Below are 20,780 nucleotides of genomic sequence, written 5' to 3' on the forward strand. Positions count from 1 at the left end.
GTACCCCACCAGCCCCAGAGCAAAGGGACATTGTCACAGTCATTCCTCACACCAGGAAAATCCATCCCCTGGTGACCCTCGTGCTGCTTCTTTGGGACCTCTGGAACTCTCCCATCTCACCCCCAGCTGGACCCACTCCTTCCACCCTGCCCTACTGCCAGAGGACCCTGCCAGTAAAACTCTGCTCCTGGTCAGGAGACTGAGGAACTGAACAAACTCAAGAGTGAAAAGTGCAAATGATAATTATCTGCTGTATGTGAGCACTCCCAGCAGAGCCGAGGCTGCAATGTGACACGGGTGCCACGGGGCAGTGAAGAAAAGGCATTTTTCTACAGAAGGGCCCTTGCTGCAGACAGGAAGTTTGCTTTTTGAATTAGTCACCGGTTTCACTGCAGGCTGATTACCCCGGTTTCATTACCATACAATAGCAGCGTTTCCATGCAAGTGCTATCAAGATTACATTTATGGTTCCAAAAGTTGTTTCACCACACCTACACACAGGAACAGAGCAGGGCTCTCCCTGCTCCTGTGCTTACCCAAACCCCATCACCTTTCAGGTGAGCCGCTCCTGGGGTAAACACAAGGGAGTTGACAACAAGTAATGATCACAGAAATAGACGTGAACTTTGACAATGATGCATATTTTGATATAAACATCACGTCTAGGAGTGGGATATAAGCATGCCACGTTCTTTATTAAGAAACATAAAGTGGCATTATGACACCAATTCAAGGGAAACATCTGATAAGTCCTGGCAGCAAGACTACTTCAGCAATAGTGATAAGATCTCTGGCAGGACTTTTGATGGAAATAATGAACTTTTTTTTTTTTTTTTCTGTGTATGTGTGTCATTTTTTTCTTTTATTTTTTACACTTTATTTACACCCACCAGCAGCTGTGATGATTTCCAGAAAAAAACACACAAGTTTGGTATTTTGCATTTGGGGATCTTTTGGCAGAGGAAAGTCCCCGTGGGGCTCCCCTTCCCTGGGACAGGACTGTGGGTGCACAGCCCAGCTCCTGCTCAGGAGGAGATGCTGCAGGGGCTGAGCAGGGCAGGAGCAGCTCAGGGCAGTGCCACAGGTGGGCACAGCTCTGGTCACTGCAGTGTGACAATAACACAGCTTTGGGTCACCTCTGTGTGACACCAACACAGCTCTGGGTCACTGCAGTGTGTGACACCAGCACAGCTCTGGTCACTGCAGTGTGACAATAACACAGCTCAGGGTCACTGCAGTGTGTGTGTGACAATAACACAGCTCTGGTCACCGCAGAGTGACAACAACACAGCTCTGTTCTGTTCTGTGACACCAACACAGCTCTGGTCACTGCAGTGTGTGACAATAACACAGCTCTGGGACACTGCAGAGTGACACCAGCACAGCTCTGGGTGTGACACCAGCACAGCTCTGTCCTGTTCTGTGACACCAGCACAGCTCTGAGTGTGACACCAGCACAGCTCTGGGTGTGACACCAGCACAGCTCTGTCCTGTTCTGTGACACCAGCACAGCCCTGGGTGTGACACCAGCACAGCTCTGTTCTGTTCTGTTCTGTTCTGTTCTGTTCTGTTCTGTGACACCAGGCTCTCTGTGCGTGTCTGGGGCTGTCACAGAAGTTTCACTTCCAATGAAACCAGCCCGTGGAATTACCCTGTGAGCACACCCTGCTCCTGGAATGAGAACTGTGAATGCCACTGGATTGAGATAAACACACAACAGGCAGTCCTGCTGCAGATATGTACTCACACATGGAATTATGGGGAATTACTACAAGTGCAGATAAGTTAAATATTATATTTAAATGCTGTTGGGTGCCAGGTTATTTTTGTCACCTCCTCCTTCCTCAACCCCTCCAAAGCAACCTAAATCATCCTGCTGCCAAACCCAAAATAAAGACTTATTTGTACACCACTGCACTAAAAACTAATTAAGGCCCCAAAATCTCGCTCAATTCCACACATCCAAAATTAGTAAACATTGAAAAATTTCTCCAGATTTGTCCAATGCCAGAAAACATTTGGTGCAATTCTGTTCTTAGAAGAACTCTGAGATCATTTCATCCTCTTAGTTCCCCTTGGTAATTATTGTCCCTTTACCTTTAGGTTTACTATTAATATTAATGTCTCATATTGGCAGCATGGAAGTGACAGAACAGCAACTCTTCCCCAATGATTTTGAATCTTCTCAGTTTAACAGTTTTATATTGTGTTGTGAGCCAGCTGAGTCAGTTAATCTTCAGTGAGTGGTAAGGTATGTCTGTAATATCCAGGGAACATTGCCATCTTAGGAGTGAAATGATGTTCAGTATCCTTAGCCCATGACTTCCCTCAGGATTTCCTCAGCAGCACTGCTGAGAAATTAAAATACAACATTTAGTGTGATTTGTAGCTTTAAAATTCAATTATCACCCTGCCTGGCTGGTACCTGGCAGAGCACTGTGATCTCAGAAGTCTCTCTCGCAGTCACAAGAACTTCCCATGTATTAATAATCCTTATTTCAGTGTGTAGTCACTAACAGGGGCACAGAAACCCAGAAAGGCAAGCAGCTTTTTCTGCCTGAGAGCTGCAGCTTCAGATTCCAGACAGGCACATAGTCCCATAACTCTGAGCATGTTTTCAGTGCCTTTTTTTACCCAGAGCTCTGCATTTCCCGGACTGTGGCTCAGTGTCACTTACAGAGCTCAGCAGCAAACCCTGTGCAGAACCACAGAGCCCAAAGCTGAGCCCTCTGCTCACAGCACTCCTGCCCCTCAGGTAGAGCAGTTCCTCTGTAAAACCTCTAACTCAGCTCCCAGGAGGTGACACATCCCTCTGCTGACACTGAGTGTGGTCAGAAGGTCCCTTCAGAAACACCAGCAAGTTTTTACTTCTTTTTGTTAAAGAATAATTAAATCTTCTTGTCATCAGGCACTGACAAACTTTCAGGGTATTCAAACTTTAGATGTTGCATCTGTTACTGATCTAAACTACCCTTGTTTAATCTTTGCCTACAAAGTTTAATACATTAAAAAACCCACCCAGAGCCACTGTTGTACTTGCACCAAATATCTCCAACAGCAGCTCAGGACTGTCTAACTGTGCACAGAAATAACCTCAGCCTGTATGAGCAGTTCTACTGAACCAGCAGGGTTACTCAGCACAGTAAAAGCTGGTTAGGCATGTAAATATTATATGGTGAACTGCTTAGTAACCAAATGTATGCTTTTCAGCTGGTTTTTATTTTGGTAGTTTTAAGATAGCATCAAATCATCCTGAAATTGTTTTTAAAGTATGGCTTGATCATTTTGAAAATCAAATTAATGCAGTCAACTCTGATGACTGTATTTTGCCTAGACCCTGCTGCATTGCCATGCCTTCATGTTGCTCAACCAGAGCTTGTTTCAGGAAAACATTCATTTTTTTCCTGAGAATCTAAACCACTGCCATTCATGAGGCACAGCCACCCAATGCAATGCACGCTGCATAATTCAAATATTATGTGCTGCATCCTCTCATGATTCATTTAACTGCTGTGTCTAAACCCCCAGCCAGCGATTTTCAGACTTCCCAACCCACAGATCCCTCAGTGGTCTGTAGCCATGCACCAGAATTTATTTCTGAGAAAACCAGACTTGATTCTTTCAGTCACTTCCCACAGACTCCTGGCACTGCAGACTAACTAATTACCTAGAGCTGGCTGGTAATGAGAGATTAAATTAATACATGTAGTAGGGCAGTGGCACCTGAGAAATCATGTTCCATATTTAAACTCAACAGCATAAGGATTGTTTGTTACTTTGAAGGTGATACATTTCCTTCTTCAGAAACAGCAGTAATTAATGGAGTAGTGTAGGATTAAAAAATGGAGAGGAATTTTATTCTGTCGCTGAAAAAAACAACAGAGGTAATCCAGTGAGTTGGGATTAAATAGGATTTAAACCAGCATTACAGTCTGGTCTTTATAAAATTGGCTACTGGCATGGTGGGAGAAAGTGTAATGTGAATAATCCAGATGTGGGGTTGCTACAGAAGGGATGAAGGTGAGCAAGCCCACATCACACCCAAAACCTGAGCACAGAACAGTAAAATATTTCTGCAGTGACACTGTGGCCTTTCAGCAATTCTTACAGGTGGTTTTGAAGAGAACTTTGCCAGCCCTTGCTGTGAGTGACTGATTTTGGCTGCCTCACACAGAGCTGGGTGATGTGGCTCCACTCCCAGGGAGCTTCCAGGAGAGGGGAATCAGAGGGACAGTGAAAGGAACAAGGAAAATGCAGAGATGGCTCAAAAGCTTCCAAGGGAGCTCAGTTATTCAGTTATTCAGTTTCCAAAGGATGGGCTAAGCAGCCATGGACAGACAGCTCACAGAACAAGAGGGTCCAAGTGCCCAGAGATCCTTTTCAGGGTTTCCAGGGACTGCCCTGGGAAACCACAGCCCAGGAGTCTGTCACCAGGTAAAAGGGTTATGTGGGCAGAGTCTGGGACAGAGAGAGGACCAAAGCCCAGCCCTGGGGCTGAGATGGGAGATAAAATCCTTGCTGCAGCCCCAGGCTGACCTGCACAGCTCCTGCAGCAGCTCAGGAGCAGCCTGCAGGTTCTGTAGTGTGTGAGAATGTTCATCTGGGAGAAACCAGAGCAGCCTCCCAGGTGGGGACAGCCAGCTCTGGGTACAGGACACGGCTGCACTCACAGACCTCACCCTGGTCCTGCAGGTTTCACAAACATGACATCATTGTCAGAGTCAGAAATTCCAACCCTTGCTCATCCCACAGCAGGGCTGCTGGAGCACAAGCCCTGTGTCCCTCAGGAGGGGTTTTATCTGCCAGGACTTACCCACCAGCAGCAGAGGGCTCAGCCTGAGCTCCAGGGCATCACCAGGGGTACAGTACTCACCAGAGCCTTGGTGACCACAGGGATCAGTCCCCACAGCATCTGAGTGCTGCAAAAATACCTTCAGCAGGATTCAGCCCCTGTGAAAATTGTTCAGGAACGAGAGAACGTTATTTACCAAACTTAGGTCAAACCCTTCAGACCTCGCCTACCCCAAGTGCTGTGTTTAGATTAGGCTTGAAAACAAGGTGTGGCAGAAAGGATCTAAATGTGAATAAACACTGAGGATTGTAAAGAACTGAGTAAGATGCAACAGCAAAGACTGGAAGGTGCCAAAACAACTAATGACACTTTCCTGAAAGGAATGTCTAATAGAAAGTCCAAGGGACAACTCTCCAAACAGTGACACCTCTACAAATAGTGACCCTTGTACAAACAGTGGCACTTGTACAAACAGTGGCACTTGTACAAACAGTGACACCCCTAAAACAGTGGCACTTGTATAAACAGTGGCACCTCTACAAACAGTGGCACTTGTACACAGCGGCCAGTCTGTGTGTCTCAGCCCTGCCAGGCCACGCCGCTGCCCAGGGGCCACCAAGTGCCATCAGCATCAACCCCCGGCCCCGGCCACATCCCGGCGCGGTGATCCCGATCCCGTTCCTGATCTCGTTCCCATTCCCGATCCCAATCCCGTTCCGATCCCGTTCCCGATCCAGATCCCGTTCCAGATCCCGATCCCGTTCAGATCCCTGTTCCGGTCAGAAGGGCCCGGCCCTCAGGACGATTCCGGTCCCGGTCAGAAGGGCCCGGCCCTCAGGACGATCCCGGTCCCGGTAAGAGGGGCCCGGCCCTCAGGACGATCCCGGTCCCGGTAAGAGGGGCCCGGCCCTCAGGACGATCCTGATCCCGGTCCCGGTAAGAGGGGCCCGGCCCTCAGGACGATCCCGATCCCGGTCCCGGTAAGAGGGGCCCGGCCCTCAGGACGATCCCGATCCCGGTCCCGGTAAGAGGGGCCCGGCCCTCAGGACGATCCCGATCCCGGTCCCGGTAAGAGGGGCCCGGCCCTCAGGACGATCCCAATCCCGGTCCTGATCCCGGTCCCGGTCCCGGCCCCACTGAGGGCGGGGAGGGTCACGGGCGGGGCGGTGCCGCTCCTCGCCGGCAGCCAATGGGAGCGGGCGGCGCCGCGCCGCATCCAATGGGCGGGGGCGCTTCCCGCGGCGCAGCCAATGGGGCCGGGGCGGGCGGCGCGGCGCAGCCAATGGGAGCGGGGCGGGCCGCCATGGGCCGCGGCAGCGCTGTCCCGCCGGGGCCGGGCCCGGGGCCGCTGAGGGCAGCGCCGCCTTCCCTCCCTCCTTCCCTCCTTCTCCTGCTCGTCCCCTTCCTCCCCGTCCTCCCCGTCCTCCTCCTCGGCTCCGATCGGCCCCGGGGCCCTCCCGGCACCGCTCCGCCCCGCGCGGGGCCGCCCCCGTCCCTCCCCCGGCCCGCCCCGGGCCCGCCCGCCGCGGCAGCCCCGAGCGGGAGGCGGCGGAGGGAGGCGGGAGCCATGCGGGAGTACAAGGTGGTGGTGCTGGGCTCGGGCGGCGTGGGCAAGTCCGCCCTGACCGTGCAGTTCGTCACCGGCTCCTTCATCGAGAAGTATGACCCCACCATCGAGGACTTCTACCGCAAGGAGATCGAGGTGGACTCGTCCCCGTCGGTGCTGGAGATCCTGGACACGGCGGGCACCGAGCAGTTCGCCTCCATGCGGGACCTCTACATCAAGAACGGGCAGGGCTTCATCCTGGTCTACAGCCTGGTGAACCAGCAGAGCTTCCAGGACATCAAGCCCATGCGGGACCAGATCATCCGCGTCAAGAGGTACGAGCGGGTGCCCATGATCCTGGTGGGCAACAAGGTGGACCTGGAGGGCGAGCGCGAGGTCTCCTTCGGGGAGGGCAAGGCGCTGGCCGAGGAGTGGAGCTGCCCCTTCATGGAGACCTCGGCCAAAAACAAAGCCTCGGTGGACGAGCTGTTCGCCGAGATCGTCAGGCAGATGAACTACGCGGCGCAGCCCAACGGGGACGAGCCGTGCTGCGCCTCCTGCGCCATCCTCTGAGGGCGGCCCGGGAGCACACACACACACACACACACACAGAGAGAAACGGACTGAGCAGCCAGCGCCTTGGAAATGTGGCTTTTACTCGGCATCTACGTTTTCGTCCAGTCTTGGTCATGGCATATTTCCTGTCAGTGTCGGGGAACCCGCCCCGGGACAGCCCCGGGACAGCCCGGCCGGGAGCGGGGCCCGGGCACGGACAGCCGGGGGATGGTGCCTGTACCCGGGAGAGCCCCGGGGGAATGGTGCCCAGACCCCGGAGAGCCCGGGGAATGGTGCCTGTGCCCCGGACAGCCCGGGGAAATGGTGCCCGTACCCCGGAGAGCCCGGGAAAACGGTGCCCGCAGCCCGGAGAGCTCCAGGGGAGCGGTGCCCGTGTCCTGGACCCCCGGCGGAGTGATGCCCATACCCTGGACACCCTGGGGAGACGGTGCCCGCATTACCCCGGCGGAGCGGTGCCCATACCCCGGAGAGCCCCGGGGAAACGGTGCCTATACCCCGGACCCCCCGGCGGAGCGGTGCCCATACCCCGGAGAGCCTGGGGAGACGGTGCCCATATCCCGGACAGCCCCGGGAGAGTGATGCCCATACTCCGGACCCCCTGGCGGAGCGGTGCCCGTGTCCTGCAGAGCCCTGGGGGAGCGGTGCCTGTACCCCGGAGAGCCCCGGGGGAGCGGTGCCCATAGCCCGGACACCCTGGCGGAGCGGTGTGCCCGCATTACCCCGGGGATGCCCGGGGAAACGGTGCCTATGCCCTGGAGAGCCCCGGGGGAGTGATGCCCATAACCCGGAGAGCTCCGGGAGAGCAATGCCCCCGTTATCCCGGGAGAACGGAGCCGGCCCGGGCTGTCCCGGGCTGTGGCCCGTCCCGGAGCTCCCCGCGGTCTCTATGCAAAGCGGGCGGCGGAGCGGGGCCGCCCCGCCCGGAGAGTTGCACATGGAACTGGGACTGTGAACCGAGCGAGGGGCGCTGCGGGCTGGGGGCGCCGCCAGCCCCGCCGGAACGCGATAATGCTCCACTTTGTTTACCTGCTGTATCGGATGGGAGTTTGCAGGAGAGTTGGTAGCGTGGTGGATTTTCTCCTGATTTTGTTTTATTTTTATTTTATTTTTTTTGTCGTTTTTATTTTTATTTTTTTTTTAATCAGCTGTGAAAATGTTACAAATCTGCACAATTTTTTTAGGCGTGCGTGTGTGTGTGATTTCGTTGTGGTTTTGGGTTTTTTTTCCTTTGGCGGGGAGGGAGGGAGGGGGGCGATGGTGCTTTTTGTGCCGAGGGGGTTTGGGTTTGGGTTGGCAATCCCTGATTTTGATGACGAGCTCTCTCTCAAGTGCAAAGACTCCCCCTGAGCGATGCAGGGCCAACAGCAGCCCTGTGTCTGTAGAGTGCCTTCAAAACTCAGCTGTTCCAGCCGGTGCCAACCTGTGAAAGCTCCACAGAATCCCATTATCTGCCACTCCAAAAACTACTTAACAGTTTCCTTGCAGTAATCACACCGAGCGAGCCAGGACAAAAGGGCCTATTGTTAGTGGAATTTATTTCTTATTTCCATCTGAGCCTTTTTTTTACTGTTATTTCCATGTCTTGCAAGTTCGGGCTTCATTTACTTCAAATTTACAAGAATTTAGCCTTTTGGGATTTTGGGGGGAGGGCTTTTTTTTTTATTATTTAATTTTTTTCCATTTGATTTTTGTCGTGGGATGTGCCTCCAGCCAGCAAAGAAGGAAAATCTTATCGTTGTGATGTACCAAGAAAAGTCTAACAACTGTCATTTTAATTTTGGACATGCATTGGAGAGATGTCTATCCATTTGAAGAATTTTAATACAGATGCTGTTTTTTAGAAAACAACTTTGTGCATTGTTATGTATCCCATGAAACACTGACTTTCACACAGATTTATATCCAGAATTTATAATCCAGATTGATTATCTCAATAGCAGTGAAAGGTGGAGGGGTCCATCTGGCTATGGACAGTGGTGGAGAAAAGGCAAAGCACAAGATTGGTGTTTTACCTGATATTTGATCATTTTTGATGCAGATCTTTGCTGTTATTCAGTCCTGGCCCAGTGTGATGCCAGGCTGTGCTCAGAGGCAGCTCCAGTGTGGAATGGCTGCACCAGGCCCTGAAGGATCAGGCCCTTTTCCCTCCTGGAAGCAGCATTGGTTCATTGGGGTGAAGGTCTGAAGGTCAATTATTTATGAAATGTAGCTTTTAGTCCCATTGCATTATCACTTTCAAATGATAAACCAGACCTTGTTGTTTTGTGGTTTGCACAGGTCTCCTCCCTGTGCCTCCCCTCAGCTGGAGGAGCCAAGGAGTTTCCCTCTCTTCCTTCTCTCTCTGCCCCTTCTGTAAAGGTCTGCACACAAAACCTACAACTCTCTTTTTCCTTCTCCCCTCCCATCCAAGAAATCTTGAAATGATGTTACACCTCAAAGGTCGAGCAATGATGTGCAGAGGGGTTTTTTAATCAGGCCAGCTGAAAAGTAACTGTGGCTCCTCTGTGAATCTGGGAATTTCTCCTGTTTTAAGCAGGAGAACTTTGTGCCTCAGCGCTGGAAGAACAGTCTGTGGTGTCAGTTTTGAAATGCCACTGACTGAAATGAAAATGGCCATTTGTGCTTTAGCCAGAATTGGATATTGTTGTAGTAACATCAAGTATGTATGGAAAATCTGTAAAAGTCTGTGCTGAAAGGCTGTTTGTCCTTCCAGCCAGGACCTGTTTGGTGCAGTGAGGGGTGGCTCAGTCTCAGTGATAAAACCACTGAAAACAGAGAGGGCTGGAGAAGGCAACCCCAGCTGGCTGCTGCCCGGGCTCTCCCTGTTACACACATTAATTTATCTCCTGTTTTTAAGAGAAAATTGAAAATCTCACCGCTGCTCATCTTCCAGAAATTCCCAAAAATTCATCAGAAGCCAGAGGAACTCCCATGTTAGGAAGACAGGGGAATAACACTGACAGAAGGGGTTTCTTTTAACCCAAGTACTGCACTGAAAGCTGAGGAAGCTTGGCTGCTGCCACATCTACAAACTGATGTTAAAAAGAAAATAAAATTACATCTCAGTTGCTGCCATGGTTCAATTTTGCCTTAAATTCAATGGGAATGTAGAGTTTAGCACCCACCAGGCCTCGCTCTAGATGAGTGCACTGAGAGCAGCTTGATGTGGTTGATAAAAGCAGATATTTGTTATTATCATCCCAGGAGCCAGCAGATCCCTCACGTTCCTCAGTGCCTCTTTCCCCACTGCCTGAGCTGAGGAATAAAGCAAGAGTGGGTGTTCAGCCTGGCAGAGCTGAGCTCTGTGCTGTGCTGGGCCTTTCTGTGGCACATCCCAGTGTTGGCCAAAAAAAGGTGTTTCTGTTAAACAATGAAACATTTCAGCAGCCATGGCACTGTCTGATCAGGGGTTTGAATGTATTTAGGCATTCCACGTTCTCTGTGACTGGTGAGGACAGTACAAAGTGTAGAGCTCAGTAGTCTGATCTTCCAAATACTCTGAAGTGTTCTGGTGCTTGTTAAACATAGGCCTTGTCTATAAAAAAAAGTCTGAAAAAAAAAATCATCCTGCTTTAACTTGACTGAGTGATGCGAGCTATATTAGCTTGGACACTTGAGGGAAATGTTGTATCAATATAAAGGTACTCTTTATTCCTTTTCCCTGTGGGAATATGTTACACCCGTGTCAATACAGAGGTGGTATATCACACTTTTCACAGTGAGAATTGCAAATATTTACATGTTTTTGGAAGAAAAATCACATTCCCGGCCAAAACACTTCCTGACATCGCAGAAATTGTGTAAACAAGGCCTTGGTTTAAGGCTGGTCTTGTTTGGCCAAGTGTTTTGCTGTACATAATGATTGTATTTTTAAAAAGTTGAGCTTGTTCTATTGCAAAAAGCGTGTGTGGCACCCTGGTGTCTGTGACTGTAACCCTGTGCTCGCCCCAGCCCCAAGGCCAGTGTGCTTCTGCTCAACCTGATGCTCAGGATTTGTTGACCTGATGGTGCTGGAGCTGATGTGGAACTCTGTGGGATCCTGGTGGTTCTGCTTCTCTCAAAAGAATGTACGGCAAGTTGTTTGCAAAGGGCATTTTAAATAAAGGGCAGCTGGCTCTTTATGACTTCCTCACTTGGGTTCTCATTGTGTGCAGGTGTTGTTCGGGGTCAGGTTTCCTCCAGGAGTGACAAAATGCACAAAGTTGCATGTTCTGTCAGAGTTTTGTGCTGAAAGGAGTGGCACACATGCGTGGAGTGCCTGGATGGCTCCCAGGAGGTGGATGGAAAACAGCTGGAGCTCTGCTGCTCTTGGAAGCTCTGGCCCTGTCCAGGTTTGTGCAGCAACACAGAGCTCTGAGTGAGCCCTCACTGGACCTGGGGCAGAGCTGCTCATGTTCCAGGGAGACCTGAGACCTGCTCTGGGAGCAAACGTGTATGAGCTCAGTTCCAAGGGGAAATGGTTTTAAATGCTGATATTCACAGCTTACAGCCTGTTCCTACAGCCTGTTCCTACAGTGTCTACAGCCCATTCCTACAGTGTGTACAGCCTGTTCCTACAGTGGTACAGCCTCGTGCAAAATGTGTGTGATAAAGACTCTCCTTCCTGTCACATTGCCACACCAGACTTTGGGAATCTCCTTTTTGCGGGATTCCAGCATTGACCCAAACTGCAGAGCTTTGTGTTTGGGGCTGACAATCCTTGGTAACCATGTGTGCAGCAGATGAGAGGGATTTGAGAGCAAACTTTTAGTGCAAAAAAAACAAAGTATTTTCAAGTGAGTTGCAGTGATGAGAAATGGAGTGTGCAAGTGTGTTGCTGGGGCTGCATGTGTTGGGGTTTTAGGTTTTTGTTTGTTTGTTTGTTTGTTTGTTTGTTTAGTATTTTAATTTGTGTAGAGTTTGTTAGTCTGTAATCAAAAGTCTTGCTGTGTTTCCCAGGGAAGAGTCAGTGTGTGTGTGTTTGTGTGTGAGTGAGTGAGATCTGACTTCACTGGGGCTGGAATCAGGATTCCTCCCTTTCCACAGATGATCTCACCTCAGTGATCTCAGTTCTGGAGAATTCCTTATGGGACAGTCCCTATGGAACAGTCACTCTGGTGCTGAAGGAGCCCCCAACAAAACCTGTGGATGATGATGATGAGCTGAGATGTTCCTGCAGAAAGCTCCAGAACAGCCACCACATTTTCTCTGTGGCTGTTACCAATTTCTCAAGGGCACAACTGCTCCAGCCATCCCCAGGGCTGCTGTCCCTGCCAGAGGTGCAGATTGTGCATAAAGCAGGAACTCAAATCCTTCATCTGCACTACCCAACAAGTCCCAGATCCTACAGAAACCACTGTAAAATTAGAACTCAGTTAACCAGAACTTGCAAGTCGTTCAAGTAAGTCTTAAATTATTGAAAGCAGCTGTTCTGTATTGACTCTGTTTTCAGTTTTGGCAGTCCTGGGTCTTTTGGAGCTTTGGGTGAAGAGCAGACTGATCAAGAAGCCATGGCTTTGTTTTGTATTCCCTGACAGAGAGAGATTTTTAGGAATATGTTGCCTGACATGGAACTTCAGCTCCAGCGATTTAAACCCCATTTATCTCTACAAAGTTCTCTAAGGAAACATTATAAAAAGTGCTTAGTTGATAGATTTGATGTCCAGGTACAGAGAGATCCCAGATGTTTCTCCTCTGCTTGACAGACTGATAATGATTGTGCCAGAAATGCTGCAGCAATGGAACTGGACAGAATGATCCAAAAATTGCTGGTTTTGCCTTTTGATACAATCATGTTAATTTTTTACACTGGGATGAAAGGGGATGGTTTAGGCAGCTCTTGAGGATGGTTGCAAATGAACTTCTGGGTGAAAACTAATCTGAAATCAAAGTTGGCTGTTCTTTCCTCTGAATGAGGTATTGCAAAAGATACAGGTCAGATTTTATAGCAGATGTCCCTTCCCAGTTTCTCATTTGTGGGTATGTTCATCTATTTCTTTGTTTCTATGGTGTTCCTACAGTTATCCCAATTTCAGCAACCCCGGGGACGTGTATTGTATCCACTCTTGTCCAGAGAGGCAGCTTGGAAGAGAAATCTCTCCAGATAATCCAAAAACGCTTTCTGCAGAAGCATAAAATAGGTACATTTTGGAAACTCCAAACTGTTTCCTTAAAAACACAGGATGTGCCTTGTGTTTAACCTCCTCTGCTGGTCCTGGTGCCTTCCCCACTGTGCTGCCTTGGGCTCCTGGGCTGAGCTGGGGCTGCACTGAGGAGATCCTGCCTGGGCAGGGTGGGGATCTGCCATGGGGTGGTTTGTGGGCTGGGGCTGGACACAGGACACACTGCCAGGTTCCCCAAAGGCAGGGAGCACAGGGGGTCTTGCTGGGAGATGGGCTTCATTCTGCTTTGGGTATAAAACATCCTTTAGTGTAAGCATTATGGATTTACTGGCTTCTCCCCTCCTTACATTGCTAAGCAGATCAGAAAGTGCAAAGAACATTTGTACAACATGTGTCCTCCACCAGGGATGAGTTCGGTGTTCAGACCGAGCTTCCCTACACCACTAATCACCCAAATCTCTTTTAAGCTGTGTGGAACTTTCTAGTGATGATTGCTGCAGTGTGACTCAGGGGACTTGGGAGCTGGGGGTGCTGAAGGATGAGATTAGTGATAATTTTATCCCCTGAATGAACTGCAGCAGTATCACGTACCCCCATCTCATATGGGGACTTTGCTGCCAAGTTTACTGATGGTTACCAAAGTTCAGATGGAAGCAAGAACTAACAAAGTGCTCAAGAAATTGAGTTTCTAATCTTTGCAATCTTGATTTCCTTTCTTTTTGGGGTACTCTGCTGCATCCCAGATCTGCTGCCTGTTCTCTACTGGGCTTCTGGTTTCAAATGTTATGTTTATTTTAGTGTGGGTTCTGCATTCCCTTTAGTTGTTGGATCTTTTGGTTTCTCCTTTAATTAAGGGAAAAAATAGGAGATTCACATCTGAGTTGCTGTACAGCACAAGCTGAGCAGATTTCAGAAACACATTCCATGTCTCCACATATTTTTGCAATAAAGTTTAAGAACTCTGTATGTTTAAGGTATTTCTAAGACCTGGACTCTCAGCAGAGAAACAGCTCAGAAAAGATTATTTCCAAAAGAACTGGGTCAGCCTGGAGTGAATTAAAGTTCACAGATACTGAGGCATTTATTCCCTTACAGTGTTACTGTACTTCAGCCTCTGCAGTGACAGTTACAGATTGCTGAGCATAAATATTTATGCATATGTACAAAGTTGTATCTGCTATCCACAATTTGGGAAACATCCACATTTTTCTACTTCTAGCACAGAAGATTAGGAACTGTGTGCTTGCCCTTGCTGAGCACCAGACCAGTAGCACAGAAATCAAGGTGTGTGTTTATTTAACCAACTACAAGCACCTAAAAAGAGTTTTCTGGATTCTCTTCAAGCACTTTTGACCTGGCACAGATTAGTTCAGCATTGCTAAACCAGCAGGTTCCCGTGGTGATTAAAGGTGAGGCCCTGACCTGTCTGACCTGTCTGGTTTGTGGGCAGCTCTGTCTGCCAGGGAAGCCAGCCCTGTGTCACCTCTGTGTCCTGGGGACAGGGAGCCAGAGCTGAAGCCAGGCCTGTGTCACCTCTGTGTCCTGGGGACAGGGAGCCAGAGCTGAAGCCAGGCCTGTGTCACCTCTGTGTCCTGGGGACAGGGAGCCAAACCTGAAGCCAGGCCTGTGTCACCTCTGTGTCCTGGTGACGGGGACAGGGAGCCAAACCTGAAGCCAGGCCTGTGTCACCTCTGTGTCCTGGGGACAGGGACAGGGAGTCAGAGCTGAAGCCAGGCCTGTGTCACCTCTGTGTCCTGGTGACAGGGACAGGGAGCCAGCCCTGTCTGATGGACTGCTGGAGCCCGGGGATAGAGATTCCTGCAGGATTCCTGCCCTCCTCACAGGCTGCAGGAGGCTGGGCTGGCTCAGGGAGCACCTGGTGGCACCGCAGCTGCTCCAGGTGTGTGAGTCATGTCTCAGGGTTCACACTCAGTACTTAACAGCAATTCACTGATGAGGAGCTGGAGTTCCTTTGGAAAACATGTTTGTGCACACTCGTATGGAGACATAAACTGTGTGACTCCAGGATGTAAACACACCTAAGCAAATGTGTTGGGTGTCCCCGGTGCTAATAATAGAATTGTTAATATAAATTCATGACTGAAGTTCTGTTTGTGCACTGACTCAACACTGAATTTGAACTTAACATATTCTCTGATTTTGTGGATGTGTGTCCCTAATTCTCCATTCTTTTGAAATCAGAGCCTCAGTGAAGCAAATTTAACCACTGAATTTAAATATTTCACATGCACCTAGTAGTGTGATTGTTTTTAAGTTGTAATTTCATTATAAAAGAAAACCTTCCTTCCCCTGTACTGAATTCTCAGCTGTCTATAGTGTAAACTTCTAACTTATTTTTCTCCTTTCTATGGGTGCTTTTACCCTGAGGTGACACTGAGTTTATGTAAACTGTGAATCTTGGAAAGCCAACTGGTGTATTATATATATATATATATATATATATATATGAGGTATTGCAAAAGGTACAGGTTGAATATATATATATATGTATATAAAATATATATACAATATATTTATATATATTGTATAATATGTAATATACATACTATATATAATATTATATAATATATATACTATATAATATATAGTATATAGTATATAGTATATAGTATATAGTATATAGTATATAGTATATAGTGTATATATATATATATATATATATTTTTTTTTTTTTTTTAATATATATATAATGGTTTCAAAAGGCAACGATCCTGTGGAACACTTGGCCAGCCATGAAGAGAAGGGTTTGGGGCTGTGCCCTGAGGGCTCTGTGGCCAAGCCTGGAGGGATGAGCAGCTCTGAGGAACATCCCCAGCACCTCGGGCAGGGCTGTTTGGGATGGAGGCTGCATCCCAAACACTCCCTCTGCAGCTGCTCGGTGTTGAATCAAAGAGCAGAACTTAGACAGAGCCATCACTTGATTTTTTTTTGATTTTTCAGTGGCTGCCAAGAGCTACATAAGCCCCTGAACTATGTCAGAACTGGAGGGAGAACAAAGGTGCCCTGAGTTTGCCTTTCCCTCCTGCCCTGCTGCCTCCTCTGCTCTCAGGAGCTTTGGGAGCCTCTGGGTCCCTGCAGGGCTGTGTGGTCACAGTAGAAAATATACATGTTCCAAAATGCAAAAAGCCCCCACTTTCAGCACTTCAGGAAACAAGACTGCCTTGGTGTCAGTACTGCACTAGAAACGTCACAGGAGGAAGGATGAGTTCCTTTGGGTGGCCCCACCCTCCCCTCTGAATAAAACTGGATACACTCTCTGGGATCCAGGGGTTGGATGGAAAATGTATGATGTGAGTAGGCTCAAAATTGAATTAATTAGAAACTCTTACAATTTTTAGTCACTTGAAACAGGGTCAATTTCAAATCAATCTCTTTGCAGGATGAAACACACTGACTTCAAAACGGGCTTTTGTGGTGATACATCACAGCACTTACCAAATTAACAAAGGGCTGAGGCAGCAGGTAACGGGGTGCTCAGCTGGGGCTCAGCTTCCTTCCAAGGGCAGGTATTATTTTTAAGTCTTATAATTACCCTTATGGAAAAAGCAAAAATTGTTTTTAAAACCCTCAGGAAAGGTTCAATCTGAAAAAAAACAGTGATTGCAGGACTCAGGGAGGATTATGGTAATTTATTTCAATTAATTCAATGCAAAACAGATTATAGATCACTGTGCTTCACCATCTTGTGGAAAATCTAGCATTCAAAATGTAGCATAATCAGATTTTGATTTATGCAAACTCTCTCTGGAAGACACTACACCAAGTCTCCTGTTTTGCAGCAATGGGAAGTCAATATTTCCCTGAGGATGGGTTTTCTAGCAAGGCTGGGCCCAGCTCTGGCCTCTGGGCTGGGGCTCTGGGAGGGCAGAGCTGCACCCTGGGGACCAGCCCGGCTCTGCCAGCCCACACAGGGCTGTGCCCTGCAGGACCTGCAGCCTGACAATTGAATCCTGCAGGACCTGCAGCCTCACCATCACATCCTGCACGACCTGCAGCCTGACCATCACACCCTGCAGGACCTGCAGCCTGACCATCACATCCTGCAGGACCTGCAGCTTGACCATCGCACCCTGCAGGACCTGCAGCCTGACCATTGAATCCTGCAGGACCTGCAGCCTGACCATTGAATCCTGCAGGACCTGCAGCCTGACCATTGAATCCTGCAGGACCTGCAGCCACAGAGCATTGGCCACAGGGCTCTCTCTGCTCGGCAGCCTGGGCTGTGCACGGAGAATTCAGGCAGAGGCAGCTCGGTTATTCCAGCAGCAGCTCTGGGGCTGAGGGCAAGGGCAGAGAGGTCCCGTCTGCTCCCAGAGCCGCTGGCCCTGGGGGTCCCTGTGCCCCCTTCTCTGCTCTGCTCTGTCCACTGCTTGTGCCCCTCCTCTGCTCTGCTCGCTCCTTGTGCCCCTTCCACTGCTCTGCCCGCTCCCTGTGCCCCTCCCTGCCGCTGGACGAGGGAAGCGCCTGGAGATCCCGGGCCACTTCTCTGTTCTCAGTTTCCTCATCTCTCCCCCTTCACACACACAGACACACACACATTTCTGCTTCCTGCGGTCCTGCCCCAGCAGAAACAAATGCAGTGGGTGCAGCGGGTTGGGAAGCGCTGGGGAGGAAACCTGCGGGATCCCTGACCTGGGCTGGGTAATTCTCCCTTTGGAGAGAATTTTGTGCCCCCGCCCTGTCCCTCTGTGACCCCAGATGTGGGATGGGGCTGCAGCAGGGCCCCCAGCCCGGGCACAGGGCGGGATGGGGGAGCCGGAGCTGGGTGAAGGGCTCGGGGTTTACACAAGGGTTATCACCGATGGACATCTCCCATCACTGTCTCACACAAGGGTTACCACCGATGGACATCTCCCATCACTGTCCTGCAGTCCCCGCGCGTTCCACAGGTGTAGAACAGGTGCGGCAGCAGCTCTGCCTGTGCTGAAACATAACCCAGGGGATGAACCGCGGTGCCCCCGCCCGGCTGGGACCGGGGACCCTCGGGCTTTGTGCTATAACGAGGGAATTTACAATCGCTAATTTTAAGCAATAAATGCTGATGAATGTTCAGGGCTGGAGCTGTTAAAGGGTTTGTTCTGATGAGAAGCAGCCGCCTCGCTGCCGACTTCCCTTTGGCTGGTAAAAGGTTTATGGTTATTGAATTATTTGTAACATAATGACAGATAACTTTATATATTTATTGTTTATGGGCTACTAATTTCTACTCGTTGTTGATCGTGTTAAATATACGCCTTTTCTGTGTGTTTTAGGCGTGTCTGAGGGAGCAGGGCTGGTGCTTGGGTTCACTGCGAGCTCCCGGCTTTTCCAGAGGCGATTTCCTGTGCCCGGGTGTTGGCAGCATCTTCTGGTACCGGGTACCAGAGCACAACGGTACCAGCTGTGTGAGCACACCGGGCTGAGCTGTGTGAGCACACCGGGCTGAGCTGTGCCCTGTGAACACACCAGTACCTGTGAACACACCAGTACCAGTGAACACACCAGTGCTGTGCCCTGTGAACACACCAGTACCAGTGAACACACCAGTACCGTGCCCTGTGAACACACCAGTGCCGTGCCCTGCTATGTGAACACACCAGTACCAGTGAACACACCAGTGCCGTGCCCTGTGAACACACCAGTACCAGTGAACACACCAGTACCGTGCCCCTCTGGCCCGGGGTGACCGAGGGGTCTCCCAGTGACCCGGGACAGCCAGGCCAGGCCGGGTTCCTGTGCCGGGCCGGCCCCAGGGCAGAGCCTCTGAGACTCCTCAGAGCAGCTGCTGTGGGGAGGTTTGCAGCTGCCGCATTCAGCCCGGGGAGCTGCAGTAATTGACTTCGGAAAAGAAAATCATTGTGTGTACTCTGTCCTTTTCTCAGCCACAACAGTTCCCTAATGTGTTTAGGAGTTGGCATTTATGTTTCTCCATTTATGTTTCACCAAAATGCCTGGCTTTTTTGAGCCAGTTTGGGAAAAGACTGAGAGTAAACATATATATATATATATTCTTTTTAAACTTAGATCAGTGTCTCCTCCCAGTTGTAGTTGAATTGACAAATTCCAGGTTTGATTCCTAAAGGGAGTGAGTGCATTAACTCCTGTCGTTAGCCCATCACCTTCCCCAGAGCCGCAGGGGAAGGTTTTCAAGGGGAAGGTACTCGATGTTTCTCAGCTGGAAAGTGCCAGCCAGTGGCTTAGTCTGGATCGATTAACGAGGTTTGTCCTGTTGCCAGGGCTCATTTTTATTATCCAGACTTCCCTTCTGGGAATAGCCTAAATAGATGGAATCAGTGCTTCTGCCTTAAGTGTGTGGGAGTTGGGATTTGAGGTTGTCTCTTCACCAACCCTCTCTCCCTCACTCTCTGATTTACAGGTTCCTAAAGACCTAACACTTGTAGAGACAAGGGTTTGTGCAAGAGCTCATGAGGACAGTGAACATGAACTCAGAACCTTCTACACAGGTTATACCATCAGCAGTTACCAAGTACAGGAATTGAATCCCTTTCTTTTCTTGGCAGATGTGCCTTTGGCAGGGGCTCAGCCTGGAGAAAAGGGGGCTCAGGGGGGACCTTCTCACTCTCCACAACTCCTTGACAGGAGAGTGCAGCCAGGTGGGTTCAGGCTCTGCTCCCAGGGAACAGGGACAGGATGAGAGGAAATTGATATTTCAGATATTCAGAAATATTCTGTCCTTTGTATCTGTATTTTTAAATGATGTTGTGTAACTGCTTAGTGGTGATTTGTAGTATTTCCTATGAGTTCTCACCTCCCCACACTGTCCTGCAGACACATCCCCAGGTTGGTGAGGCAGCTCTGGGCCTCTGCAGCACAACCCCGACACCCCAGTCCAGAGCAGGGTTTTCTCTCCCCACACAATGTGCAGTTTCTGACAGGGATGTTTCCCTTCACACACGGCTGGGCAGGCAATTTCTGTGCTGATCACCATAGAAACCTGCAGATCCATCACTTGGTCCGACCGTTCCCGTGCTGTAGCAGGGAGCTGGCACCAGAAAATGCAAATAAGGGGCGGGAGAGAAGCTTGGTGAAATCAGTGCCTTTCTTCTTTATTTTAGCAAAGCTGATCTTTATTCTAAGCTGCCCCTATTCCTGTTTAACCCAAACTCAGGGTTTCTCCTTAATGATATTTTTGTGGAGCTTCCCTGAGCAGCTGTGCTGTCTCTGCTGCCTGTCTGGGATGGGGCTTTTGTCACAGACCTCAACGTGGGAGTGATTTGGTCTTTCCTACATCTGATCAGACCCCAGTGGGGTCTTTCTCAGTACCCCAAAGAGTCCTGAACCCACCAGCTCCTCTCCTGTGGGGTGGGGCTGGGGAATTTTTATAGCTTGTCTCAACTGGTTGCATAGGATCTGAGGTAATTCTATTACTGATCAATAATTTTTTCAATGCCATACTATTGACAGCTAAAACATGAATGATTCCCAGGAATACTGGAAAAAGTGGTTGATTTTCTTAAAAAATGAAAAGATGAGGAAAGGCTGATTTACACTTGCACAGAGTGGATAAACAGTCACAGTAGTTGCCATTACAGCTGGGCTGCACATGAACACTGGGAGTGTTTGAATTGCAGCTGACCCTGGATGCTCCGTGCTCAGCCTGGGCTGTGAGTGTGGCTCTGGAGACAGGAGGGGACTGACAGCAGGAACAGGCTGCTGCTGCTGCTGCTGCAGGAAAACACCAGGAAGGTGCAGGAGGAGGAGAGGGAGGACTGGCCAAGAGAACAGAAATGCAAGAGATGAGGCA

At 49.7% G+C, this 20,780-nt stretch overlaps 1 protein-coding gene and 1 long non-coding RNA gene across 2 annotated transcripts; one reads left to right on the top strand and one right to left on the bottom strand.

Moving 5' to 3' along the window:
• Positions 1 to 852: 852 nt before the first annotated feature.
• LOC310913077 lies at positions 853 to 5,274 on the bottom strand. Its single transcript, XR_014590764.1, has 2 exons — positions 1,331 to 5,274; positions 853 to 1,167 (listed from the first exon to the last, which is right to left on the bottom strand). It is a non-coding gene; the product is annotated as an uncharacterized lncRNA (long non-coding RNA).
• Positions 5,275 to 6,337: 1,063 nt separating this feature from the next.
• Positions 6,338 to 7,061, top strand: RAP2B (RAP2B, member of RAS oncogene family). Its single transcript, XM_083868284.1, has one exon. It carries the CDS (start codon positions 6,360 to 6,362, stop codon positions 6,909 to 6,911), a length of 552 nt encoding a protein of 183 aa, XP_083724410.1. The 5' UTR covers positions 6,338 to 6,359; the 3' UTR covers positions 6,912 to 7,061.
• Positions 7,062 to 20,780: the final 13,719 nt, after the last annotated feature.

The sequence above is a fragment of the Zosterops lateralis genome, assembly GCF_965231275.1.
Source record: "Zosterops lateralis genome assembly, chromosome: 10".
NCBI lineage: Eukaryota > Metazoa > Chordata > Aves > Passeriformes > Zosteropidae > Zosterops > Zosterops lateralis.

What these genes read in the sequence shown, in the direction of transcription:
- RAP2B (XM_083868284.1), top strand. Translation starts at nt 6,360, where the DNA reads ATGCGGGAGTACAAGGTGGTGGTGCTGGGCTCGGGCGGCGTGGGCAAG.